We start from the raw sequence: 22,767 nt of genomic DNA, 5'->3' as shown, positions 1-22,767 counted from the left end.
ATCACAGCTGTTCATCTTATTCAGTACCCTGTTCCCACTTTCTCCCCATATCCCTTTGGCATTAAGAAATATATCTATCTCCTTCTTGAATATATTTAATGACTTGGCCTCCACTGCCCTCTGCGGTAGAGAATTCCACAGGTTCACCACCCTCTGAGTGAAGAAATTTCTCCTCATCTCGGTTCTAAATGACATACCCCGTATTCTGAGACTGTGGCCCAGGTTCTGGACTCCCCACCCATCGGAAACATCCTCCCTGCATATAGCCTGTCTAGTCCTGTTAGAATTTTATAGGTTTCTATGAGATCCCCTCTCATTCTTCTGAACTCTAGTGAATACAAGCCTAGTAGACCCAAAGCTCTCCTCATACGTCAATCCTGCCATCCCAGGAATCAGCCTAGTAAATCTCCTTTGCACTCGCTCCATGGCAAGAACCTCCTTCCTCAGATAAGGAGACCAAAACTGCACACAATACTCCAGATGTGGTCTCACCAAGGCCCTGTATAACTGCAGTAAGACATCCTTTCTCCTGTACTCAAATCCTCTTGCAATGAAGGCCAACATACCATTCGCCTTCCTGACAGCTTGCTGCACCTGAATGCTTGCTTTCAGCGACTGGTGTACAAGGACACCCAGGTATCATTACACCTCCCCCTTTCCCAATCTATCACCATTCAGATAATAATCTGCCTTTCTGTTTTTACAACCAAAGTGGTTAACCTCACTTTTATCCACATTCTAGAGCATCTGCCATGCATTTGCCCATTCACCCAACTTGTTCAAATCACACTGGAGCCTCTTTGCATCCTCCTCACAGCTCACAATCCCCCCCAGCTTTGTGTCATCTGCAAACTTGGAAATATTACATTTAGTTCCCTCACCCAAGTCATTAATATATATTCTGAATAGCTGGGGCCCAAGCACTGATCCCTCGGTACCCCACTAGTCACTGCCTGCGACCCAGAAAAAGCCGTTTATTCCTACTCTCTGTCTGTCCTTTGCCCTTGGGAAGGTGGTGGTGAGCTGCCTTCTTGAACTGCTGAAGTCCATGTAGTGTAGGTACACCAACAGTGCTGTTAGGAAGGGAATCCCAGAATTTTGACTCAGCGACAGTGAAGGAACGGCGATATAGTGCCAAGTCAGGATGGTGTGTGGCTTGGAGGGGAACTTGCAGGAGGTGGTGTTGCCATGCATCTGCTGCCCTTGTCCTTCTAGGTGGTAGAGGTCGCGGGCTTGGAAGGTGCTGTCGAAGGAGCCTTGGTGAGTTGCTGCAGTGCATCTTGTATATGGGACACATTGATGCCACTGTGCGTCGGTGATGGAGGGAGTGAATGTTTAAGGTGGTGGATGGGGTACTGATCAAGCGGGCTGCTTTGTTCTGGATGGTGTCAAGCTGAGAGTGTTGTTGGAGCTGCACCCATCCAGGCAAGTGGAGAGTATTGCCACTGGGGGAGCCCTCTATGGGTTAGAGGGTTAGAGGCCGAGTACCCACCCCCATGCCCCATCCCCACACTTTGCTGACCTCATTAGGAGGCCGCCAGGTTTTACCCTCCGACATTGGCTAAATGCTAGAGGAGTGAGGCGGCCCTTACCTTGCCCTTAATGGGTCACTCAAGTGGCTTAATTGGCTTCTCAGCAGACTTCCCATCCACTATGGTGACTGTTGCGGACAAAATGGCATGGGGGGGGCAGGACAGTGTCGGGCACACTACCTGAGCCACCCCGTGTCATTTTGTCTGCCCTCCCCTGTCCCCCACCTCCCAGCCTATCTCCAACAGCCAGATAAAATCCAGCCCATTGTGTCCAGTTCTGGGCATCGTACTTTAGGAAGGAGGTGAAGGAATTAGAGAGGGTGCAGAAAAGATTCATGAATGGTTCCAGGGATGAGGAACTTCAGTTACATGGATAGATTGGAGAAGCTGAAGCTTGAGGGAAGAGACAGTTGAGAGGAGATTTGATAGAGGTGTTCAAAATCATGAGGACTTTGGACAGAGTGGCTAGGGAGAAACTGTTCCCATTGGTAGAAGGGTCGAGAATCAGAGGACACCGATTTAAAGTGATTGGCAACAAAGTGAGTGGTTCGGATCTGGAATAACTGCCTGAGAGTGTGGTGGAGGCAGGATCAAACATGGCTTTCAAAAGGGAATTGGATAAGCGCCTGAAAAGAGATCATTTGCAGGACTATGGGGGAAGGGCAGGGAAGTGGGGCTAGCTGAGTTGCTGCACCAGGGAGCTGGCACAGCTGCAATGGGCTGAATGGCCTAAGAACATCAGAAATAGGAGCAGCAGTAGACCATTCGACCCCTCAAGCCTGCTCTGCCATTCAATACAATCGTAACTGATCATCTGCCTCAACTCCACTTTTCTGCCCGCTCCCCATATCCCTCGATTCCCCGAGAGATCAAAAATCTATTGATCTCAGTCTTGAATAAATTCAAGAATAGAGCATCCACAGCCGTCCCAGGTAAATAAATCCAAATATTCACAACTATCTGAATGAAGTAATTTCTCCTCATCTCAGTCCTAAATGATTGGTTCCCTTATCCTGATACTGTGCCCACGTGTTTTAGATTCCTCGACCAGTGGAAATAATCTCTCAGTATCTACCCTAACCAGCTCCTTTAGAATCTTATATGTTTCAATGAGATGACCTCTCATTCTTCTAAAGCCAGGCCCAATTTACTTAGTCTATCATAGGACAACCCCCTCATCCCAGGGACCAATTTCGCAAACCTTTGCTGTACCACCTCCAATACAAGAATAACCTTTTTTAAATGTGGAGACCAAAACTGCACACAGTTTTCCAGATGTGGTCTCACCCCAAAACCTTGTACAATTGGAGCGAGACTTCCTTATTCTTGTACTCCAATCCCTTTGCAATAAAGGCCAACATGCCATTTGCCTTCCTCATTGCTTGCTATACCCGCATGCTAACTTTCTGCATTCCCTGCACAAGTACACCCAAGTCTCTTTGAACAGCAACATTTAGAAGTTTCACACCTTTTACAAAATATTCTGCCTTTCTGTTCTCACCTTCCACAGTGAATAACCTCACACTTCCCACACATTATATGTATTATTATATGTAGTGGCCATTTTGGAGACATGGGTAGAGCAGGGGCAGGAATGGATGTTGCAGGTTCCGGGATTTAGATGTTTCAGTAAGAACAGAGAAGATGGTAAAAGAGGGGGGGGGGTGTGGCATTGTTAATCAAGGAGAGTATTACAGCGGCAGAAAGGAGGTTTGAGGACTCGTCTACGGAGGTAGTATGGGCCGAGGTTAGAAACAGGAGAGGTGAGGTCACCCTGTTGGGAGTCTTTTATAGACCTCCAAATAGTTCCAGAGATGTAGAGGAAAGGATAGCGAAGATGATTCTCGACAGGGGCGAGAGTAACAGGATAGTTGTTATGGGGGACTTTAACTTTCCAAATATCGACTGGAAATACTATAGTTCGAGTACTTTAGATGGGTCAGTTTTTGTCCAGTGTGTGCAGGAGGGTTTTCTGACACAGTATGTAGACAGGCCAACCAGGGGCGATGCCACATTGGATTTGGTACTGGGTAATGAACCCGGCCAGGTGTTAGATTTAGATGTAGGTGAGCACTTTGGTGATAGTGATCACAATTCGGTTAGGTTTACCTTAGCGATGGGCAGGGACAGGTATATACCGCAGGGCAAGAATTATAGCTGGGAGAAAGGAAATTATGATGCGATTAGGCAAGATTTAGGATGCATAGGATGGGGAAGGAAACTGCAGGGGATGGGCACAATCGAAATGTGGAGCTCATTCAAGGAGCAGCTACTGCGTGTCCTTGATAAGTATGTACCTGTCAGGCAGGGAGGAAGTTGTCGAGCGAGGGAGCCGTGGTTTACTGAATAAGTTGAAGCGCTTGTCAAGAGGAAGAGGGCGGCTTATGTTAGGATGAGACGTGAAGGCTCAGTTAGGGCGCTTGAGAGTTACAAGCTAGCCAGGAAGGATCTAAAGGGAGAGCTAAGAAGAGCCAGGAGAGGACACGAGAAGTCATTGGCGGATAGGATCAGGGAAAACCCTAAGGCTTTCTATAGGTATATCAGGAATAAAAGAATGACTAGAGTTAGATTAGGGCCAATCAAGGATAGTAGTGGGAAGTTGTGTGTGGAATCAGAGGCAATAGGGGAGGTGTTAAATGAATATTTTGCGTCAGTATTTACAGTAGAGAAAGAAAATGTTGTCGAGGAGAATACTGAGATTCAGGCTACTAGGCTAGATGGGATTGAGGTTCACAAGGAGGAGGTGTTACCAATTTTGGAAAGTCTGAAAATAGATAAGTCCCCTGGGCCAGATGGGATTTATCCTAGGATTCTCTGGGAAGCCAGGGAGGAGATTGCAGAGCCTTTGTCCTTGATCTTTATGTCGTCATTGTCGACAGGAATAGTGCCGGAAGACTGGAGGATAGCAAATGTTGTCCCTTTGTTCAAGAAGGGGAGTAGAGACAGCCCTGGTAATTATAGACCTGTGAGCCTTACTTCGGTTGTGGGTAAAATGTTGGAAAAGGTTATAAGAGACAGGATTTATAATCATCTTGAAAAGAATAAGTTCATTAGCGATAGTCAGCACGGTTTTGTGACGGGTAGGTCGTGCCTCACAAACCTTATTGAGTTTTTCGAGAAGGTGACCAAACAGGTGGATGAGGGTAAAGCAGTGGATGTGGTGTATATGGATTTCAGTAAGGCGTTTGATAAGGTTCCCCACGGTAGGCTATTGCAGAAAATACGGAAGTATGGGGTTGAAGGCGATTTAGAGCTTTGGATCAGAAATTGGCGAGCTGAAAGAAGACAGAGGGTGGTGGATGATGGCAAATGTTCATCCTGGAGTTTAGTTACTAGTGGTGTACCGCAAGGATCTGTTTTGGGGCCATTGCTGTTTGTCATTTTTATAAATGACCTGGAAGAGGGTGTAGAAGGGTGGGTTAGTAAATTTGCGGATGACACTAAGGTCGGTGGAGTTGTGGATAGTGCCGAAGGATGTTGTAAGGTACAGAGGGACATAGATAGGCTGCAGAGCTGGGCTGAGAGATGGCAAATGGAGTTTAATGCGGAAAAGTGTGAGGTGATTCACTTTGGAAGGAGTAACAGGAATGCAGAGTACTGGGCTAATGGGAAGATTCTTGGTAGTGTAGATGAACAGAGAGATCTTGGTGTCCAGGTGCATAAATCCCTGAAGGTTGCTACCCAGGTTAATAGGGCTGTTAAGAAGGCATATGGTGTGTTAGCTTTTATTAGTAGGGGGATCGAGTTTCGGAGCCACGAGGTCATGCTGCAGCTGTACAAAACTCTGGTGAGACCGCACCTGGAGTATTGCGTGCAGTTCTGGTCACCGCATTATAGGAAGGATGTGGAAGCTATGGAAAGGGTGCAGAGGAGATTTACTAGGATGTTGCCTGGTATGGAGGGAAGGTCTTACGAGGAAAGGCTGAGGGACTTGAGGTTGTTTTCGTTGGAGAGAAGGAGGAGGAGAGGTGACTTAATAGAGACATATAAGATAATCAGAGGGTTAGATAGGGTGGATAGTGAGAGTCTTTTTCCTTGAATGGTGATGGCAAACACGAGGGGACATAGCTTTAAGTTGAGGGGTGATAGATATAGGACAGATGTCAGAGGTAGTTTCTTTACTCAGAGAGTAGTAGGGGCGTGGAACGCCCTGCCCGCAGCAGTAGTAGACTCGCCAACTTTAAGGGCATTTAAGTGGTCATTGGATAGACATATGGATGAAAATGGAATAGTGTAGGTCAGATGGTTTCACAGGTCGGCGCAACATCGAGGGCCGAAGGGCCTGTACTGCGCTGTAATGTTCTAATGTTCTAATTATACTCTCATCTGCCTGCTGCCTATTCACTTAACCTGGCCATTTCTCTTTACAGTCTCTGTGTCTTCCTCACAGCTTATATTCCCACCTAGCTTTATATCATCAGTCAACTTACATACATTACTCTGTCTCTTCTTCTAAGTCATTAATATAAACTGTAACTATCCGAGGTCCCTGCACTGATCCTTATGGCACTCCACTAGTTACAGCCTGCCAGCTTGAAAATGCCCCATTTATCCCTACTCTCTGCTGCCTGTCCATTAACTAAACCCCCATCCATGCTAATAGATTACCCCCAACTCCACAAATCCTTTCGCCTTTTATGTGGCAGCTTATCGAATGGCTTTTGGAAATCCACGTTTGTTACATCCACTGCATTACCCTTATCTACTCTTTCTGGATGTTTCTCTATTACATCTTTGAGTAAGAATTCCATTATCTGTCTTACCACTGATGAACGAACTGATCTATAGTTCTATGGACTTGTTCTGGCCCCATATGTTAATATAGGAATCACATGAGGTGGCCACCAGTAGTCTGGCACTATTCTCTGTTCTAGTGTGTCTGTAGGACCTTCTTCTCTACCCTCACTGGGGTCCCCCCCCCCCACTACCCTGCTGACACATCCTTTACCTGGGCTTTCCTCAGAGATGTGACTGCTCAGGAGAAACATATCCAGATATTTCTCCCCTCAGTCAGGTGCCAGAGTGCCTCTAACTTGCACTCCAGCTCAGGGTATCTGAGCCAAGTGTTTCAAGACAGAGGCATTATCTACCAGAGATAAGGCTAAATAAGAAACTAACAAAACTAAAGAATAAGATACATGTTTATAATAAAGGAGAATGTCTCCTGGTTGACTTCTGGTTCCCAAATGTTATGAGCTCACAGCACCCCAGTCCTGTGTACGGAGTCTTTAATGAAACTGACAGTAATGGCTGCCTGCAGTCCGAGTACCTCATGGTAGAGGTCACATGACTATGGCAAGCCAGGACATTAAGGGCAAGAGAACAAGCAGGGAAAGGGTAGGGCCCATTAAGGACCAAAGTGGCAATCTGTGTGTGGAGCCAGAGGATATAGGGGGTGAGGTTTTAAATAATTACTTTTCATCTGTGTTCACTATGGAGGAGGATGATGTAGGTGTAGAAATCAGGGAGGGGGATTGTGATATACTTGAACATGTTAGTATTGAAAGGGAGGAAGTATTAGCTGTTTTAGAGGGCTTAAAAGTGGATAAATCCCCAGGCCCAGATGCGATGTATCCCAGGCTTTTATGTGAGGCAAGGAGGAGATAGCAGGGGCTCTGACACAAATTTTCAAATCCTCTCTGGCCACAGGAGAGGTACCAGAGGACTGGAGGACAGCAAATGTGGTACCATTATTCAAGAAGGGTAGCAAGGATAAACCAGGTAATTACAGGCTGGTGAGTCCAACATCAGTGGTTGGGAAACTACTGGAAAAATTCCTGAGGGACAGGATTAATCTCCACTTGGAGAGGCAGGGATTAATCAGGGATAGTCAGCATGGCTTTGTCAGGGGGAGATTGTGTCTAACTAACTTGATTGAATTCTTCGAGGAGGTGACTAGATGTGCAGTTGAAGGTAAAGCAGTTGATGTAGTCTACATGGACTTCAGTCAGGCTTTTGTTTATTTTAGAGATACAGCACTGAAACAGGCCCTTCGGCCCATCAAGTCTGTGCTGACCAACAACCACCCATTTATACTAACCCTGCAATAATCCCATATTCCCTGCCACCTACCTACACTAGGGGCAATTTACAATGGCCAATTTACCTATCAACCTCAAGTCTTTGGCTGTGGGAGGAAACCGGAGCACCTGGCAGAAACCCACGCGGTCACAGGGAGAACTTGCAAACTCCGCACAGGCAGTACCCAGAATCAAACCCAGGTCCCTGGAACTGTGAGGCTGCGGTGCTAACCACTGCGCCATTGTGATCCTGCATGGGAGATTGGTTAAGAAGGCAAGACTCCTTGGGATCAAGGGCAATTTGGCAAACTGGATCCAAAATTGACTTCATGGCAGGAGGCAGAGGGTGATGGTTGAGGGTTGTTTCTGCAAGTGGAAGTCTGTGACCAGTGACGTACCGCAGGGAGCGGTGCTGGGAACCTTGCTGTTTGTAGTGTACATTAATGATTTAGACACGAATATCGGAGGTATGATCAGTAAGTTCGCAGATGACACGAAAATTGGTGGTGTTGAAAATAGTGAGGAGGAAAGCCTTAGATTACAGGATGATATAGATGGGCTGGTAAGTTGGGCGGAGCAGTGGCAAATTGAATTTAATCCTGAGAAGCGTGAGGTGATGCGTTTTGGGAGGACTAACAAGGCAAGGGAATATACAATGGATGGTAGGACCCTAGGGAGTACAGAAGGTCAGAGGGACCTTGGCGTACTTGTCCATAGATCACTGAAGGCAGCAGCACAGGTAGATAAGGTGATTAGGAAAGCAAATGGGATACTTGCCTTTATTAGCCGAGGCATGGAATATAAGAGCAGGAAGGTTATGATGGGGCTGTATAAAACACTAGTTAGGCCACAGCTGGAGTACTGTGTACAGTTCTGGGCACCACACTATAGGAAGGATGTGATTGCACTGGAGAGGGTGCAGAGGAGATTCACCAGGATGTTGCCTGGGCTGGAGCACTTCAGCTATGAAGAGAGACTGAAAAAGGCTAGGGTTGATTTCCTCAGAGCAGAGAAGGCTGAGGGGGGACATGATTGAGGTATACAAAATTATGAGGGGCATTGATAGGTTAGATAGGAAGAAACCTTCTCCCTTAGCGGAGGGGTCATTAACCAGTGGGCATAGATTTAAGGTAAGGGGCAGGAGGTTTAGAGGGGATTTGAGGAAAAACACTTTCACCCAGAGGGTGGTTGGAATCTGGAACACACTGCCTGGAGAGGTAGTAGAGGCAGGAGCCCTCACAACAACATTTAAGAAGTACTTAGATGAGCACTTAAAATGCCATAGCATACAAGGCTCCAGGCCAAGTGCTGGAAAATGGGTTTCGAATAGATAGGTGCTTGATGGCCAGCATGGACACGATGGACCAAAGGGCCTGTTTCTGTGCTGTATAACTCTAGCAGGCACATTGGTACAGTATTGCATTTCTATCCCAAATGCCATAAGTTAGAAATAATCATACTTCAGGCTTAAAAATGCTGGAGCTCTTCATTTATGTCATATAGCTGCCATGCTGCTCGATAGGAACTGCTTAGGTGTTGGCGTGTAACAAATCACAAGACTGCAGTGCAGCAGTGAATATGGCCCCCCGGAACACACTTGCCCATAACAATTAGTTCCTGGCTAATTAGTTCCTAGCTCTGTGTGAATAATATATAACAGAGAGGATGTCAAAAGAATACAAAGAGGTTAGGAAAGAAGTCAAAAAACAATTAGGAAAGCAAAGAGAAAAGGTACCAATGGGTATAAAAATAGTATAGTATTCTACAGACACATGAATAACAAGAAAAATCAGGCTAGGGATAGTGTCGCTAAGGGAGATGCACAACAAACTCACCAGCAATGACAGCAAAATGGCAGAAATCCTCAATAATTACAGAGTCCCCCTTGTTAAATACATAGGCAAACATGGTAGACATGAAATTAGATGAGGAGAACAAAAAGGATATTACAAACATTTAAGATATAAAAGGAGGAGATAATTAATTACCTAGTCAAACTTAGAGAAGATAAGTCCTCTGATCTAGATGGATTGCATCCACGCATGTTAAGTAAGGGAGACGATCGCAGAGGCACGATTATATATATATAAAAATTCATTAGAAAATGGAATAGTGCCAGAGGACTGGTGGACAGCTAATGTGATTCCTATATTTAAAAAAGGGAGATAGAACAAGTCCAGGGAAGTAGTGGCCAATAGGTTTCATGTGGGTGCTCAGAAAGCTAATGGAAGTCTTACTCAAAGATGTACAGTGGCGCAGTGGTTAGCACCGCAGCCTCACAGCTCCAGTGACCCAGCTTCAATTCTGGGTACTGCCTGTGCGAAGTTTGCAAGTTCTCCCTGTGAACTGCATGGGTTTCCTCCGGGTGCTCCGGTTTCCTCCCACAGTCAAAGACTTGCAGGTTGATAGGTAAATTGACCATTGTAAATTGCCCCTAATATAGGTAAGGGAATATAGGGAAGGTGAGGATGGGGTAGGAATGTAGGATTAGTATAAATGGGCGGTTGATGGTCGGCACAGACTCAGTGGGCCGAGGGCCTGTTTCAGTGCTGTATCCCTAAATAAATCAATAAAAACTGAAAAAATAGTAAAGAGTAGTCAGCACGGATTCCAAAAAGGTCCTGAGTATCAGCATCTAGGGCTATAAATTCATGACAAGTAGCAACGCAGCTTAACAAGGCCATAAAAATGCAAACTAAGAACTGGGGTTTATTTCTAGAAGAATAGAATTAAAAAGCAGAGAAATTATATTAAACTTGTACAGAACCTTGGTTAGACCACACAAGAGTATTGCACACAGTTCTGGTTTCCAAATTACAAAAAGGATATAGAAAGTCTGGATACCGTGCGTAAAAGATTTACAGGGATAACACCTGAACAAAAGGACATAACTGGCAGAAAGGACGGAACAGAAAAGAGAAGGCTGAGGGGTGACCAAATAGAAGTATTTAACATTATGAAAGGGTTCGATCGGGTAGACAGAGAAACAATTTCCACTTGTGTGAAGTTCAAAAGTCAGGGCCATTAATAGAAGATAGCCACTAATAAATCCAGTAAGGAATTCAGGTGAAACCTCTTTGCCCAGGGAGTGGTTAGAATGTAGAACTCTACCAGGGAGTAGTTGAGGCAAATGGCAGAGATGCATTTAAGAGGAAGCTAGAAATGCATATGAGGGACAAAGGAATAGAAGGATATGCTGATCGGGTGAGATGAAGTGTGGGAGGAGCCTTATGTGGAGCACAAGCACCAGTATGGACATGTTGGGCTGAATGGCCTGTTCCTGTTCTGTAAATTCTATGTAATTCTACATAATAATGGCCTGGTTCACAGGCTTTAACTGAAGCGATGCACATGATACTGTTCAACAGCCATTTGTAGATGGAACCACAGGAGTGACAGGAAAATAGATGGCTGCAAAATCCTCTCAGGAAGTAGAAGATCATAGGCAGAGACGCAGAGTTCGGTGCCATCGTGTGTGGGTGCTTACCAATTTACAGGTCCTGTAAGCAAATGACATCAACCAGGCAACTCTTCACAAGACAGAATTTATGACTGACCTATTTTCCTAATCCTTGCGTGCCTTCGCTGGGTCCTCTATCAGCCCCTAGACTGCAGCTCACATCTTTCCAAATGGCCCTTCTAACCGATTACTGCCAGTGGTACCATCACGCTGTCCCCTTTAATACTTTTTAAATACATTAATGAACTATCTGTATTGTCAATGATCCCGAGTACCTTTCTTTGGCTGGAATTTTACGCCGCCCCAGCGGGTCGGATGGGGGCCTGGGGGCGGCGTAAAATTGTGTGGCAGGCTCCGGGAGGCCAACCCGCCCCGATTCTGCCTCCGGACAAGTTTACGGAGGTCAGGAAGGGGGGCCAGGGGGTGGGAAATGGCCCGCCCGCACGAGGCCAATCAAGACCCTTACGTGGCCTCTTAACGGCCACTTAAGGGCCCTCGCCCACCTCCACGGGTATTTTACCCGTGGCAAGCAGGTGTGCTGGGGACGTGAAAGGCCACCCAGCGATAGTTGCCGGCCTTTACGCGCCCTGGGGTGGTGGTGGGGCATGGCAGTCGGGCACAGGATGCTCGATTGAGGGCCGCCCCCGCCTCCCAACCCACCCCCGGCACCCAAGACACCCTCTCCCCCCAAAGGACCACTCCAGCCTCACCAGGGAAGGACCGATTCCACTGGTGAGGCATGCTCCTACTTACCTTCCCTCCTCGATCCATGGTGTCAGCTTGGCTGCTGTCCCAGAAGTGGTCACCGCTCCCAGTAGCGCTGCTGGGACGAAGAGCTGCCGGCCCGCTGATTGGCCGGTAGCTCACTGAGGCGGGACCTCCTCTCTCAAGTGGGTGGAAGTCCCGCCTCGGGACAATTAAAGCCTGGGGACCCGTAAAATACGGGACAGATCCCCAGGCTGGGCGGAAGCGGGTTCGCCACCGACTTTCACGTCAGAGTCTGGCTCCCGTTCATCCACTATAAAATTCCGGCCTTTGTTTCTACTGAAAATGGGGACAATTTGATTGTTGCCAATGTACCTTCCAGAAATATCACCCTCAACAAATACAGCATCAAGTGGAAAGCCCAATAACCTTTGCACAGACACAGCGGAGACCTGAAACGCACCAATGGAATTCAAAATACCCTACCGCACACTGTTATCTCCTTGGAGTAACACGTTGAAAGATGAGTGATGTTTGGCATCTCTTTCAAGAACTTCTTGGTCTCATGCAAGAGCTGTAGCACATAGCGACTGTGAAGCTGCTGAAACAGCAAATCGAGTGTCAAAGGTACCAACATAAGCTGCAGAACTAAACAACTAGATAGAGTACAGTGATAAAACAGTCATCCTACAGCTCCTGTAACCTAGAGGCCTAGGCTAAAATTCAGAGAACATGACTTCAATTCTGACCATGGAAGTTTGAGAATTTAAATATTGTTTACAAAAAATTTGCATATAAAAAGATAGTATCATTAAACCAAAAAAACATGGTAGTTATTGTCATGAATGGATGAGAACCCCCTGTAAACTGTGTTTTGTGCATTTGAGTATTAATGTCAACCACCATTTTGTATAGCATGTTAAGTTCTGGCTGGGTTCCACTTGTTAAAATGGAGGATAGATAGATCATGGGACAGCAACTTGAAAGGGTCCAGTTTTAAGACCCAGGAAACTCCGATCTAACCTGCCGAGACTTGAAACTGTAAGAGTGGGTTTTCAATCCACAGCTGCCTTTGGTTCAGATTAGCCCAGTTGCCTTATGCTGCATACCTCTCTCTAAGACACAGCCTTCAAGAAGCCAGAAAATTAAAGATACAGACTGCAAACAATGAAGAAAATTAAAGACACAATCTGCAGAAATAGCAAGAAAACCTGTTTTCTGCTAGCTTCCTCTCCATCTAAGAAAAAGGTGACTTCAGCCAAATCAAGCTACCTCCATTTACTTTTGAGGGTGCAAAGAAGAAATTTGTAAGAGAAGAGATATTTCCAACAGCTCCTCCCCCAATTCGGCACTTCCAGTCAGTTAATCTCCAATATTTGGACTCTTTTTGATAATTTAAACGGACACTAGTTTTAACTGAAATTCATGTTGGTTTATAGTTTTATTTAGTAAATGTCCTTGCCTTTTTATGTCTTTAACCTTTCCCTGAACGTTTGTAAGTGTGCATGGCGAAGTTAAACCCCTTCCCGAGTTTGAGTGTGTAAACAAACGCAAATTCTTTGATGTAACTCGAACAACCGTGTTGTTGTTGCAGTCATTTATCAGGATTTAAGGGAGGGAAAGAAATTCAATCACAAATCTATTTCCAGACAGGTGGTTGAAAAAACAGGGAAATTTGTTCAGAGAGAAAAAGATTAACTACCTGTTCGTAACATTATAAAAACCCAACCGGTACACTATGGGTGGAATTTTATGCTCTCCCCCGCAGCGGGTTTGGAGGTGGGGCGAACATAAAATCAGGTGGGATGGTGGGGGTGGGGGGGTGGGGTGGGGGGGTTGGTGGTGTGGGAGGGAGGCACGCCACCTTCCGGCCTCTGCTCTCAACTGGGTAATTAACCCCCAATTAAAGGCCTCTTTCCGCCACAGCCACAATTACCCATGAGGCAGGCGGCCCTGTCAGCACATGGGAAGCACGGCATGATAAACCGTGCGGGCCGCTTCCCAGCTGCAGGATGCATTGGGGGAGGTTACCTCATTCAAAGGCACTTAGTGGCTGAACGAAGGAGCCGGCATCAGGAAGGGGAGGGCCACTGAGGGCCAACGCCCTGAACTTGCTGCCGAACCTCATACCCCCTCCCCCACACCTCCATGACCCCCACCCCGTGAGACCCCTGCCACCTTGACCTACCTTGAGCCTGGTTCGAATGCCGCTCTTTGGTCTCTGGTCACTGCAGTTACAGCAGCAGCCACCGCCTCTACGATGGCGCTGCAGCTGCTGGCCTCTGATTGGCTGACAGCTCTGCAAGGACAGAACTTGTGGCAACGGGGTCCTAAACCCGATGGAAGGCCCGCCATTGTCAAGTGCCTGATTGGCAGTAAATCAGGCAGGCCTTCCGGAAAAGAGACAACGTAGGGATCTTGGCATCAGTTTCCCCCAATGTTGAGATCCCACCGTCAGCATAAAATTCCACCCTTATATGTCCTTTAGGGAAGGAGACCTGTTGTCTTTACCCAGACTGACCAATACGTCACTGCCCTCTGCAGTGGACTAATCAGTCACTCGGTTATATCAGGAATAAAACTAGATAGATCGTCCGGCTGTGATCTAAGCATCAAATCAGGAGATGACTAAGGTAAACACAGCCCAGTCAGCTCTGGAAAGCATCTGGGGACTGGTGCTAAAGTTGGGAGTACAGTCCCACAGATTATTCGAGCAACAGTCTGACACAGACATACTAACAGAATCATATCAACTTCCCAGACTCCTCCATCACCACCACAGAGGTGGCAGAGAGAGCTATACAATCGGGTGGGAATGGCCAATAACTCTGGACCCCATGAAATCTCATGTCATCAGGTCAAACATGAGCAATGAAACCTCCTGCTGATTCCCACCTACCACCCTCCCTCAGCTGTTGAATCAGTACTCCTCCATGTTGAATACCACTTGGAAGAAGCACTAAGGGTAGCAAGGACACAGAATGTGCTCTGGGTGGGGGATTTCTATGTCCATTACCAAGACTAGCACCACTACTGACAGAGCTGCCTGAGTTCTATAGGACATATCTGCTAGACCAGGCCTGCAACAGGTGGTAGAAGAATAAACATGAGGGAAAAAACTGCTTGACCTCGTCCTCACCAATCGACCTGTCCATGACAGTATTAGTGGGTGTGACCACCATACAGTCTTTGTGAAGACTAAGTCCTGTCTTCGCATTGAGGACACCCTCCATCATGTTGTGTGGCACTACCACTATGCTGAGAGTCGCCTCACAACCTTTGGATATGCCCCAAGCACCAACAATGACAATATGAACAGCCAGTTCTGTGGACACCCATGCCAATCCCGCATCGGATGCCTCAGTCAAGAGAGGACCCACAGAAGATGATAAAATCATTTACAGCTTGGACATACTCTAACAATGAGGAGTCTACCATGACCGCCATGCTAAATGGAATAGATTCCAAACAGATCTAGCAGCTCAAAACTCAGCATCCATGAGGTGCTGTGGACCATCAGCAGCAGCAGAATTGTATTCAACCACAATCTGTAACCTCAAGGCCTGGCATATCCCCCTCTCTACCATTACCATCAAGCCGAGGGACCAACCCTGGGTCAATAAGGAGTGTAGGAGGGCATGCCTGGAGCAGCACCAGTATGCCCAAAAATGAGGTGCCAATTTAGTGAAGCTACAACACAGGACTACATGTATGCTAAACAGTGGAAGCCACATGCAATAAACAGAGCGTTCCCACAATGAATGGATCAGATCATAACTTTACAGTCCTGCCACATCCAGTCGTGAATGGTGGTGGACAATTAGCAAGGAAGCTCCACAAACGTCCCCATCCTCAATTATGGGGGAGCCCAGCACGTGAGTGCAAGAGACAGGCTGAAGAATTTGCAACCATCTTCAGCCAGAAGTGCCCCATCACAGATGCCAGTCTTCAGCCAATTCGATTCACTCCACGTGATATCAAGAAACAGCTTGTTTCTCTGGACATAGCAAAGGCTATGGGCCATGAGAATATCCTGGCTGTAATACTAAAGATTTGTGCTCTAGAACTTGCTGCGCCCCTAGTCAAGCTGTTCCAGTACAGATACAACGTTGGCCTCTACCTGGCAGTGTGGAAGATTGTCCAGTTATGTCCTATCTACAAAAAGCAGGACAAATCTAACCTAGTGAATTACTACTCCATCAGTCAAATCTCAAATCAAATGCAAAGTGATGGAAGGCATCACTACCTGAAAGGGCAGTAGAGGCAGAAACCCTCAACTCATTTAAAAAGGTGTCTGGATATGCACCTGAAGTCCCATAACCCCTAGGGATATGGACCAACTGCTGGAAAATGGGATTAGGATAGATGGCTCGCTTTTTGGCCATGCAGACACATGGGCAGAGTGGCCTCTTCGATGCCATAAATTTTTCTAAATTTTCCAAATATTCCAAACATCGGAAAAAAGAGGAATGTACAGGGATGAGGGGAGAGGGCGAGGGAGTTGCAGTATGCGATTTGTTCTTTCGGAGGGCCAGCAAGGAAACAATGGGTCAAATGGCCTCCTTCTGTGTTATAACAATTCTTTGATTCTATGACAGTGCTACTCCATAAGTGAGGGCGAGATTCAAATACAGGTCCCAAAAGACAAAGGGCAGTTCTAATACAGTGTGGCAGCCAATCCTGCTCTACTGGAGATAATGTCAGTACTCTTCACCCTTTCAGGCTGTGCTCATTGAACCGACATTACATTGAGCTGCGACTGCAGACTTAGTCTTACACAGGCTGTGGTGTGCTGTACCCCTGCAATGTCATACACCAATGCCCATGACATCAGTAAATATTGCCCTGAATCTAGATGGGATCATAGTGACTCACTTGCTGTTGTTTGAATGCTTTAAGCAATGTATTGGCATCTGTGGCTGTAAGGGGAAAAGAGAGTCGAGGCCCCATATAGGAATCAGGAACCTTGATGCTTTTATATTCCGGCACTTTGTCAGTCTCTGAATTGTCACACGCGTTCCCTGATGGGTTCAGCAGCTGGGAAAGCAAGTCTGGAAAAGAAAAGTACACAATGGGATATGTCGACAGCAAATGTACATTACTAACTCTCAATGAATGCAACCAGTAATGCAGGCACATCAAAACCTGTAAAAATTGTTTTATAAGCAATGATTTGCACCTTAGAAACATAGAACATAGAAAAATAGGAGCAGGAGTAGGCCATTCGGCCCTTCGAGCCTGCGCTGCCATTCAATACGATCATGGCTGATTGTCCAAACTCAGTACCCTGTTCCTGCTTTCTCCCCGTATCCCTTGATCCCATTAGCCCTAAGAACTATATCTAACTCTTTCTTGAATATATTTAAATGATTTGGCTCAACTACTTTCCGTGGTAGAGAATTCTACAGGTCCACCACTCTCTGGGTGAAGATATCCCTCCTCATTTCAGTCCTAAATGGCTTACCCCTTATCCTTAGACTGTGACCCCTGGTCCTGGACTCCGCCACCATCGGGAACATCCTTCCTGCATCTAGTCTGTCCAGCCCTGGTAGAAGTTTGTAGGGTTCTATGAGATCCCCTCTCATTCTTCTAAACTTTAGCGAATACAAGCCTAATCGACCCAATCTCTCTTCATACATCAGTCCTGCCATCTCAGGAATCAGTCTGGTGAACCTTCACTGCACTCCCTCCATAGCAAGAACATCCTTCCTCAGATAAGGAGACCAAAACTGCACACAATACTTCAGATGTGGTCTCACCAAGGCCTTGTATAATTGCAGCAAGACATCCTTGCTCCTGTACTCGAATCGTCTCATTATGAAGGCCAGCATACTATTTGCCTTCTTAACTGCCTGCTGCACCTGCATGCTTACTCTCAGCGACTGGTGTACAAGGACACTCAGGTCTCGCTGAACCTCTCCCTCTCCCAATCTATCGCCATTCAGATAATAATCTGCCTTTCTGCTTTTGCCACCAAAGTGGATAACCTCACATTTATCCACATTATACTGCATCTGCCATGTATTTGCCCACTCACTCAACCTGTCCAAATCACACTGGAGCTTCTCTGCATCTTCCTCACAACTCACACTCTCACCCAGCTTTGTGTCATCTGCAAACTTGGATATATTACATTTAATTCCATCATCTATATCATTAATATATATTGTAAATAGCTGGGGTCATAGCACTGATCCCTGCGGTACCCCAATAGTCACTGCCTGCCACTCGGAAAAAAACCCGTTTATTCCTACTCTTTGTTTCCTGTCTGTCAACCAGTTTTCTATCCATATCCGTACCTTACCTCCAATCCCATGTGCTTTAATTTTGCACGCTAATCTCTTACGTGGGACCTTATCGAAAGCCTTCTGAAAGTCCAAATACACCACATCCATTGGCTCTCCCTTATCTATTATATTAGTTACATCCTCAAAAATTTCCATTAGATTTGTCAAGCATGATTTCCCTTTCGTAAATCCATGTTGACTTTGTCCGATCCTGTCACTGTTTTCCAAGTGCTCTGCTATTACATCTTTTATAATGGACTCTAGCATTTTCCCCACTACTGATGTCAGGCTAACCAGTCTATAATTTTCTGTTTTCTCTCTACCTCCTTTTGAAATAGTGAGGTTACATTAGCTACCCTCCAATCCATTGGAACTGTTCCAGAGTCTATAGAATTGTGAAAAGTGACCAGCAATGCATCTACTATTTCTAGGGCCACTTCCTTAAGTACTCTGGGATGTAGATTATCAGGCCCTGGGGATTTATCAGACGTCAATCCCATCAATTTCCCTAACACCATTTCCCTACTAAGTCTGATTTCATACAGTTCCTCCTTGTCACTAGACCCTATGTTCCCCAACATTTCTGGGAGGTAATTTGTGTCCTCCTTTGTGAAGACAGAACCAAGATATGCATTTAATTTCTTTGTTCCCCATTATAAATTCCCCCGTTTCTGACTGTAAGGGACCCACATTTGTCTTCACTACTATTTTTCTCTTCACATATCTATAGAAGCTTTTCAGTCAGTTTTTATGTTCCCCGCAAGCTTACTCTCATACTCTATTTTCCCCTTCTTAATCAATCCCTTTGTCCTCCTTTGCTGAATTCTAAACTGCTCCCAATCCTCAGGTTTGCTGCTTGTTCTGGCCATTTTATATTTCTCCTCCTTGGATCTAATACTATCCCTAATTTCTTTTACAAAAGCAAAATACTGCGGATGCTGGAAATCTGAAATACCTGGAAACCTTTTTTTTTGCATTTATTTCCTTTCATCTTAGTTTGTTCAGTTTGCTTACCCATTGTTTTTTTTCATGTTTGCACTTGTTGCTGTTCAATATTCAGTCCGTTAACACCTATTCTGCACTAATGCTTTGTCTTTTAACACACCATTAACATATTGTTTGCCTTTGCTCCATGACCTTTTGGTCAGCTATGTGGCCTTGTCCAATCTGCACCTTCTCCTTTGTTATCTCTTGCCCCACCCCCACCTCACTTGCTTATAACCTGCGACATTTTTAATATTTGTCAGTTCCGAAGAAGGGTCACTGACCAGAAACGTTAACTCTGCTTCTCTTTCCACAGATGCTGCCAGACCTGCTGAGTGGTTCCAGCATTTCTTGTTTTTATCCCTAATTTCTTTTGTTAGCCACGGTTGAGCAATCCTTCCTGTTTTATTTTTGTGCCAGACAGGAATGAACAATTGTAATTCATCCATGTGCTCTTTAAATGCTAGACATTGCCTATCCACTGTCAACCCTTTAAGTAACGTTCCCTAATCTATCATAGCCAACTCACGCCTCATACCATCATAGTTTACTTTATTTAGATTCAGGACCCTAGTCTCAGAATCAACTCCCTTTCTCTCCATCTTAATGAAGAATTCTATCATGCTCTGGTCACTCTTCCCCAAGGGACCCCGCACAACAAGATTGTTAACTAACCCTTTCTCATTACACAAAACCCAGTCTAGGATGGCCTGTTCTCTGGTTGGTTCCTCAACGTATTGGTCCAAAAACCATTATGTACACACTCCAAGAATTCCTCCTCTACAGTATTATTGCTAATTTGATTTGCCCAATCTATATGTAGATTAAAATCACCCATAATTACAGTTGCACCCTTATCGCATGTGTCTCTAATTTTCTGTTTAATGCCACCCTCTACATCACCACTGTGTTTGGGGGTCTATATACAACCCCCACCAACGTTTTCTGCCCCTTGATGTTTCTTAGCTCCACCCATACAGATTCCACATCAGGATTCTCTGAGCTAATATCCTCCCTCACTATTGTGTTGATTTTCGCCTTTACTAGTAATGCTACTCCACCTCCTTTCCCTTTTTGCTTGTCCTTCCTAAGTATTGAATACCCCTGGATGTTCAGTTCCCATCCTTGGTCACCCTGCAGCCATGTCTCCGTCATCGCAACTATATCGTATCCAGTTACATCTATTTACGCGGTTAATTGAGTGTGTGAGAGTGTGTTTCTGAATTACATACTGGCAGCAGAAATATTCAGCAATGGTTGTACTTGGGCAAAGGGGGTGCTACAGTCTCGGTCATATCCCCACACTATGAGCCTGATCTTGTTCTCCTCATGATGTTGGGTTCCGTGGTGGAGGGGATGCCGGAGATTCGGAGTAGCAGTGGCTGCCACAGAACCCAATGCCGGGATTGCCGGTTCCAATCTCCCAGGGGGCAACGAAGCTCCATGGCAGCACCTCCGCTGCTCTGCAACGGGACCCTACTTTAAATATGACAAGTACCTCTTTGCATCCATTTGGATGTAATGCACTGTGATCTTCCCATCCATTCCCAATCTTGAGCTCAATGCGTGGCACTCACACGCCTTCACTTTCCCATCCATGAGAAGCTGGTGCCACTGAGGAGGGGAAGGGGTCAACACTATTATTTTATGGATAAAGGGGGGAGGGGAAACTCTGCATTTGGATACACTGTTTACAGGGCTGGCAGACTTTTAAAAATGGCACCAGCACCTGCATGGGGTGACGCCATTCACGGCATCGCCAATGCCGCCCCCCCCACCTGATTGGGGGGGGGTGTCAGCAGTCAACATGGTATGTGGCCGCCCACCACATAATCGCAGTGGCGCAGCCACATGGGTCACGTGCGGGATGGCCACCATGTTCTGTGACCACTCCCACCTGTGGGATGACAAAATCCAGCCCTATATCCTAACCGGGATTGCACCATTCCTCACTGTTCCTATCTACTTTCTGTTTGGGCATTTCGTGTTGACCAAAGTAATCAAGCATTAGTCATTATTGTATGGCTTTTTGTCTATTTTTGGGCAGATAAACAGCATATGAAACTAATCTAAATAACATTGAGTAAGGCGATTTTATGTGTTTCTTTTTTACACCATGAATATTTGCTCTGTAAAGTGATGTTGTTTCCTTGAAAGAGGAGTTCTTAGAAGAACTGGCAGACCTCAACGTTTTGAGCAGCGTACTCTGCTCATCATCTAGAGAAATAACTGGAACAGGGAGAAACAGGGGTTTATATTTATATATGTGGTGGACAATGGGAACATGGGCAGGATCTTACTGCTGATAGGTCCTATCATGGAACATAATTAGCCAATCAATAGCAACAAGAACATGTAATGACCTATCAGCAGATCCGTACCTATCATAGGTACAGACCTATTGGAGCAGGCTGGACTCTGATGTCACTGACTGTGTACAGACCTATTGGAGCGGGCTGGACTCTGATGTCACTGACTGTGTACAGACCTATTGGAGCAGGCTGGACTCTGATGTCACTGACCGTGTACAGACCTATTGAAGCGGGCTGGACTCTGATGTCACTGACCGTGTACAAACTTATTGGAGCAGGCTGGACTCTGATGTCACTGACCGTGCACAGACCTATTGGAGCGGGCTGGACTCTGATGTCACTGACCGTGTACAGACCTATTGGAGCGGGCTGGACTCTGATGTCACTGACCGTGTACAGACCTATTGGAGCGGGCTGGACTCTGCTGTCACTGACCGTGTTCAGCCCTATTGGAGCGGGCTGGACTCTGATGTCACTGACCGTGTACAGACCTATTGGAGCGGGCTGGACTCTGATGTCACTGACCGTGTACAGCCCTATTGGAGCGGGCTGGACTCTGATGTCACTGACCGTGTACAGACCTATTGGAGCGGGCTGGACTCTGATGTCACTGACCGTGTACAGACCTATTGGAGCGGGCTGGACTCTGATGTCACTGACCGTGTACAGACCTATTGGAGCGGGCTGGACTCTGATGTCACTGACCGTGGACAGACCTATTGGAGCGGGCTGGACTCTGATGTCACTGACCGTGTACAGACCTATTGGAGCGGGCTGGACTCTGATGTCACTGACCGTGTACAGACCTATTGGAGCGGGCTGGACTCTGATGTCACTGACCGTGGACAGACCTATTGGAGCGGGCTGGACTCTGATGTCACTGACCGTGTACAGACCTATTGGAGCGGGCTGGACTCTGATGTCACTGACCGTGTACAGACCTATTGGAGCGGGCTGGACTCTGATGTCACTGACCATTTACAGCCCTATTGGAGCGGGATGGACTCTGATGTCACTAACCGTGCACAGCCCTATTGGAGCAGGCTGGACTCTGATGTCACTGACCGTGCACAGCCCTATTGGAGCGGGCTGGACTCTGAGTCACTGACCGTGCACAGCCCTATTGGAGCGGGCTGGACTCTGATGTCACTGACCGTGTACAGACCTATTGGAGTGGGCTGGACTCTGATGTCACTGACCGTGTACAAACCTATTGGAGCGGGCTGGACTCTGATGTCACTGACCGTGTACAGACCTATTGGAGCGGGCTGGACTCTGAGTCACTGACCGTGTACAGACCTATTGGAGCGGGCTGGACTCTGATGTCACTGACCGTGTACAGACCTATTGGAGTGGGCTGGACTCTGATGTCACTGACCGTGTACAAACCTATTGGAGCGGGCTGGACTCTGATGTCACTGACCGTGTACAGACCTATTGGAGTGGGCTGGACTCTGATGTCACTGA

General features: G+C 46.4%; 1 protein-coding gene across 4 annotated transcripts in view; it reads right to left on the bottom strand.

Moving 5' to 3' along the window:
- The window catches only part of ppef1 (protein phosphatase, EF-hand calcium binding domain 1), a 194,423-nt gene that overhangs the window by 118,182 nt on the left and 53,474 nt on the right, over positions 1–22,767 (bottom strand). For 3 of the 4 annotated variants that reach the window (XM_068039833.1, XM_068039832.1, XM_068039835.1), the window contains exons 6-7: positions 16,593–16,768; positions 12,204–12,318 (exon numbers count right to left, since the gene is read on the bottom strand). In XM_068039833.1, coding sequence (XP_067895934.1) covers positions 12,204–12,318; positions 16,593–16,768 — 291 coding nt within the window. The remainder of the gene's footprint in view (positions 1–12,203; positions 12,319–16,592; positions 16,769–22,767) is intronic. The other variant, XM_068039834.1, reaches the window with a different exon arrangement.

Source organism: Heterodontus francisci, chromosome 10 (assembly GCF_036365525.1).
Source record: "Heterodontus francisci isolate sHetFra1 chromosome 10, sHetFra1.hap1, whole genome shotgun sequence".
Taxonomy (NCBI): domain Eukaryota; kingdom Metazoa; phylum Chordata; class Chondrichthyes; order Heterodontiformes; family Heterodontidae; genus Heterodontus; species Heterodontus francisci.
Note: the sequence above shows the minus strand (reverse complement) of the source record. Positions and strands in the feature narration are given on the sequence as shown.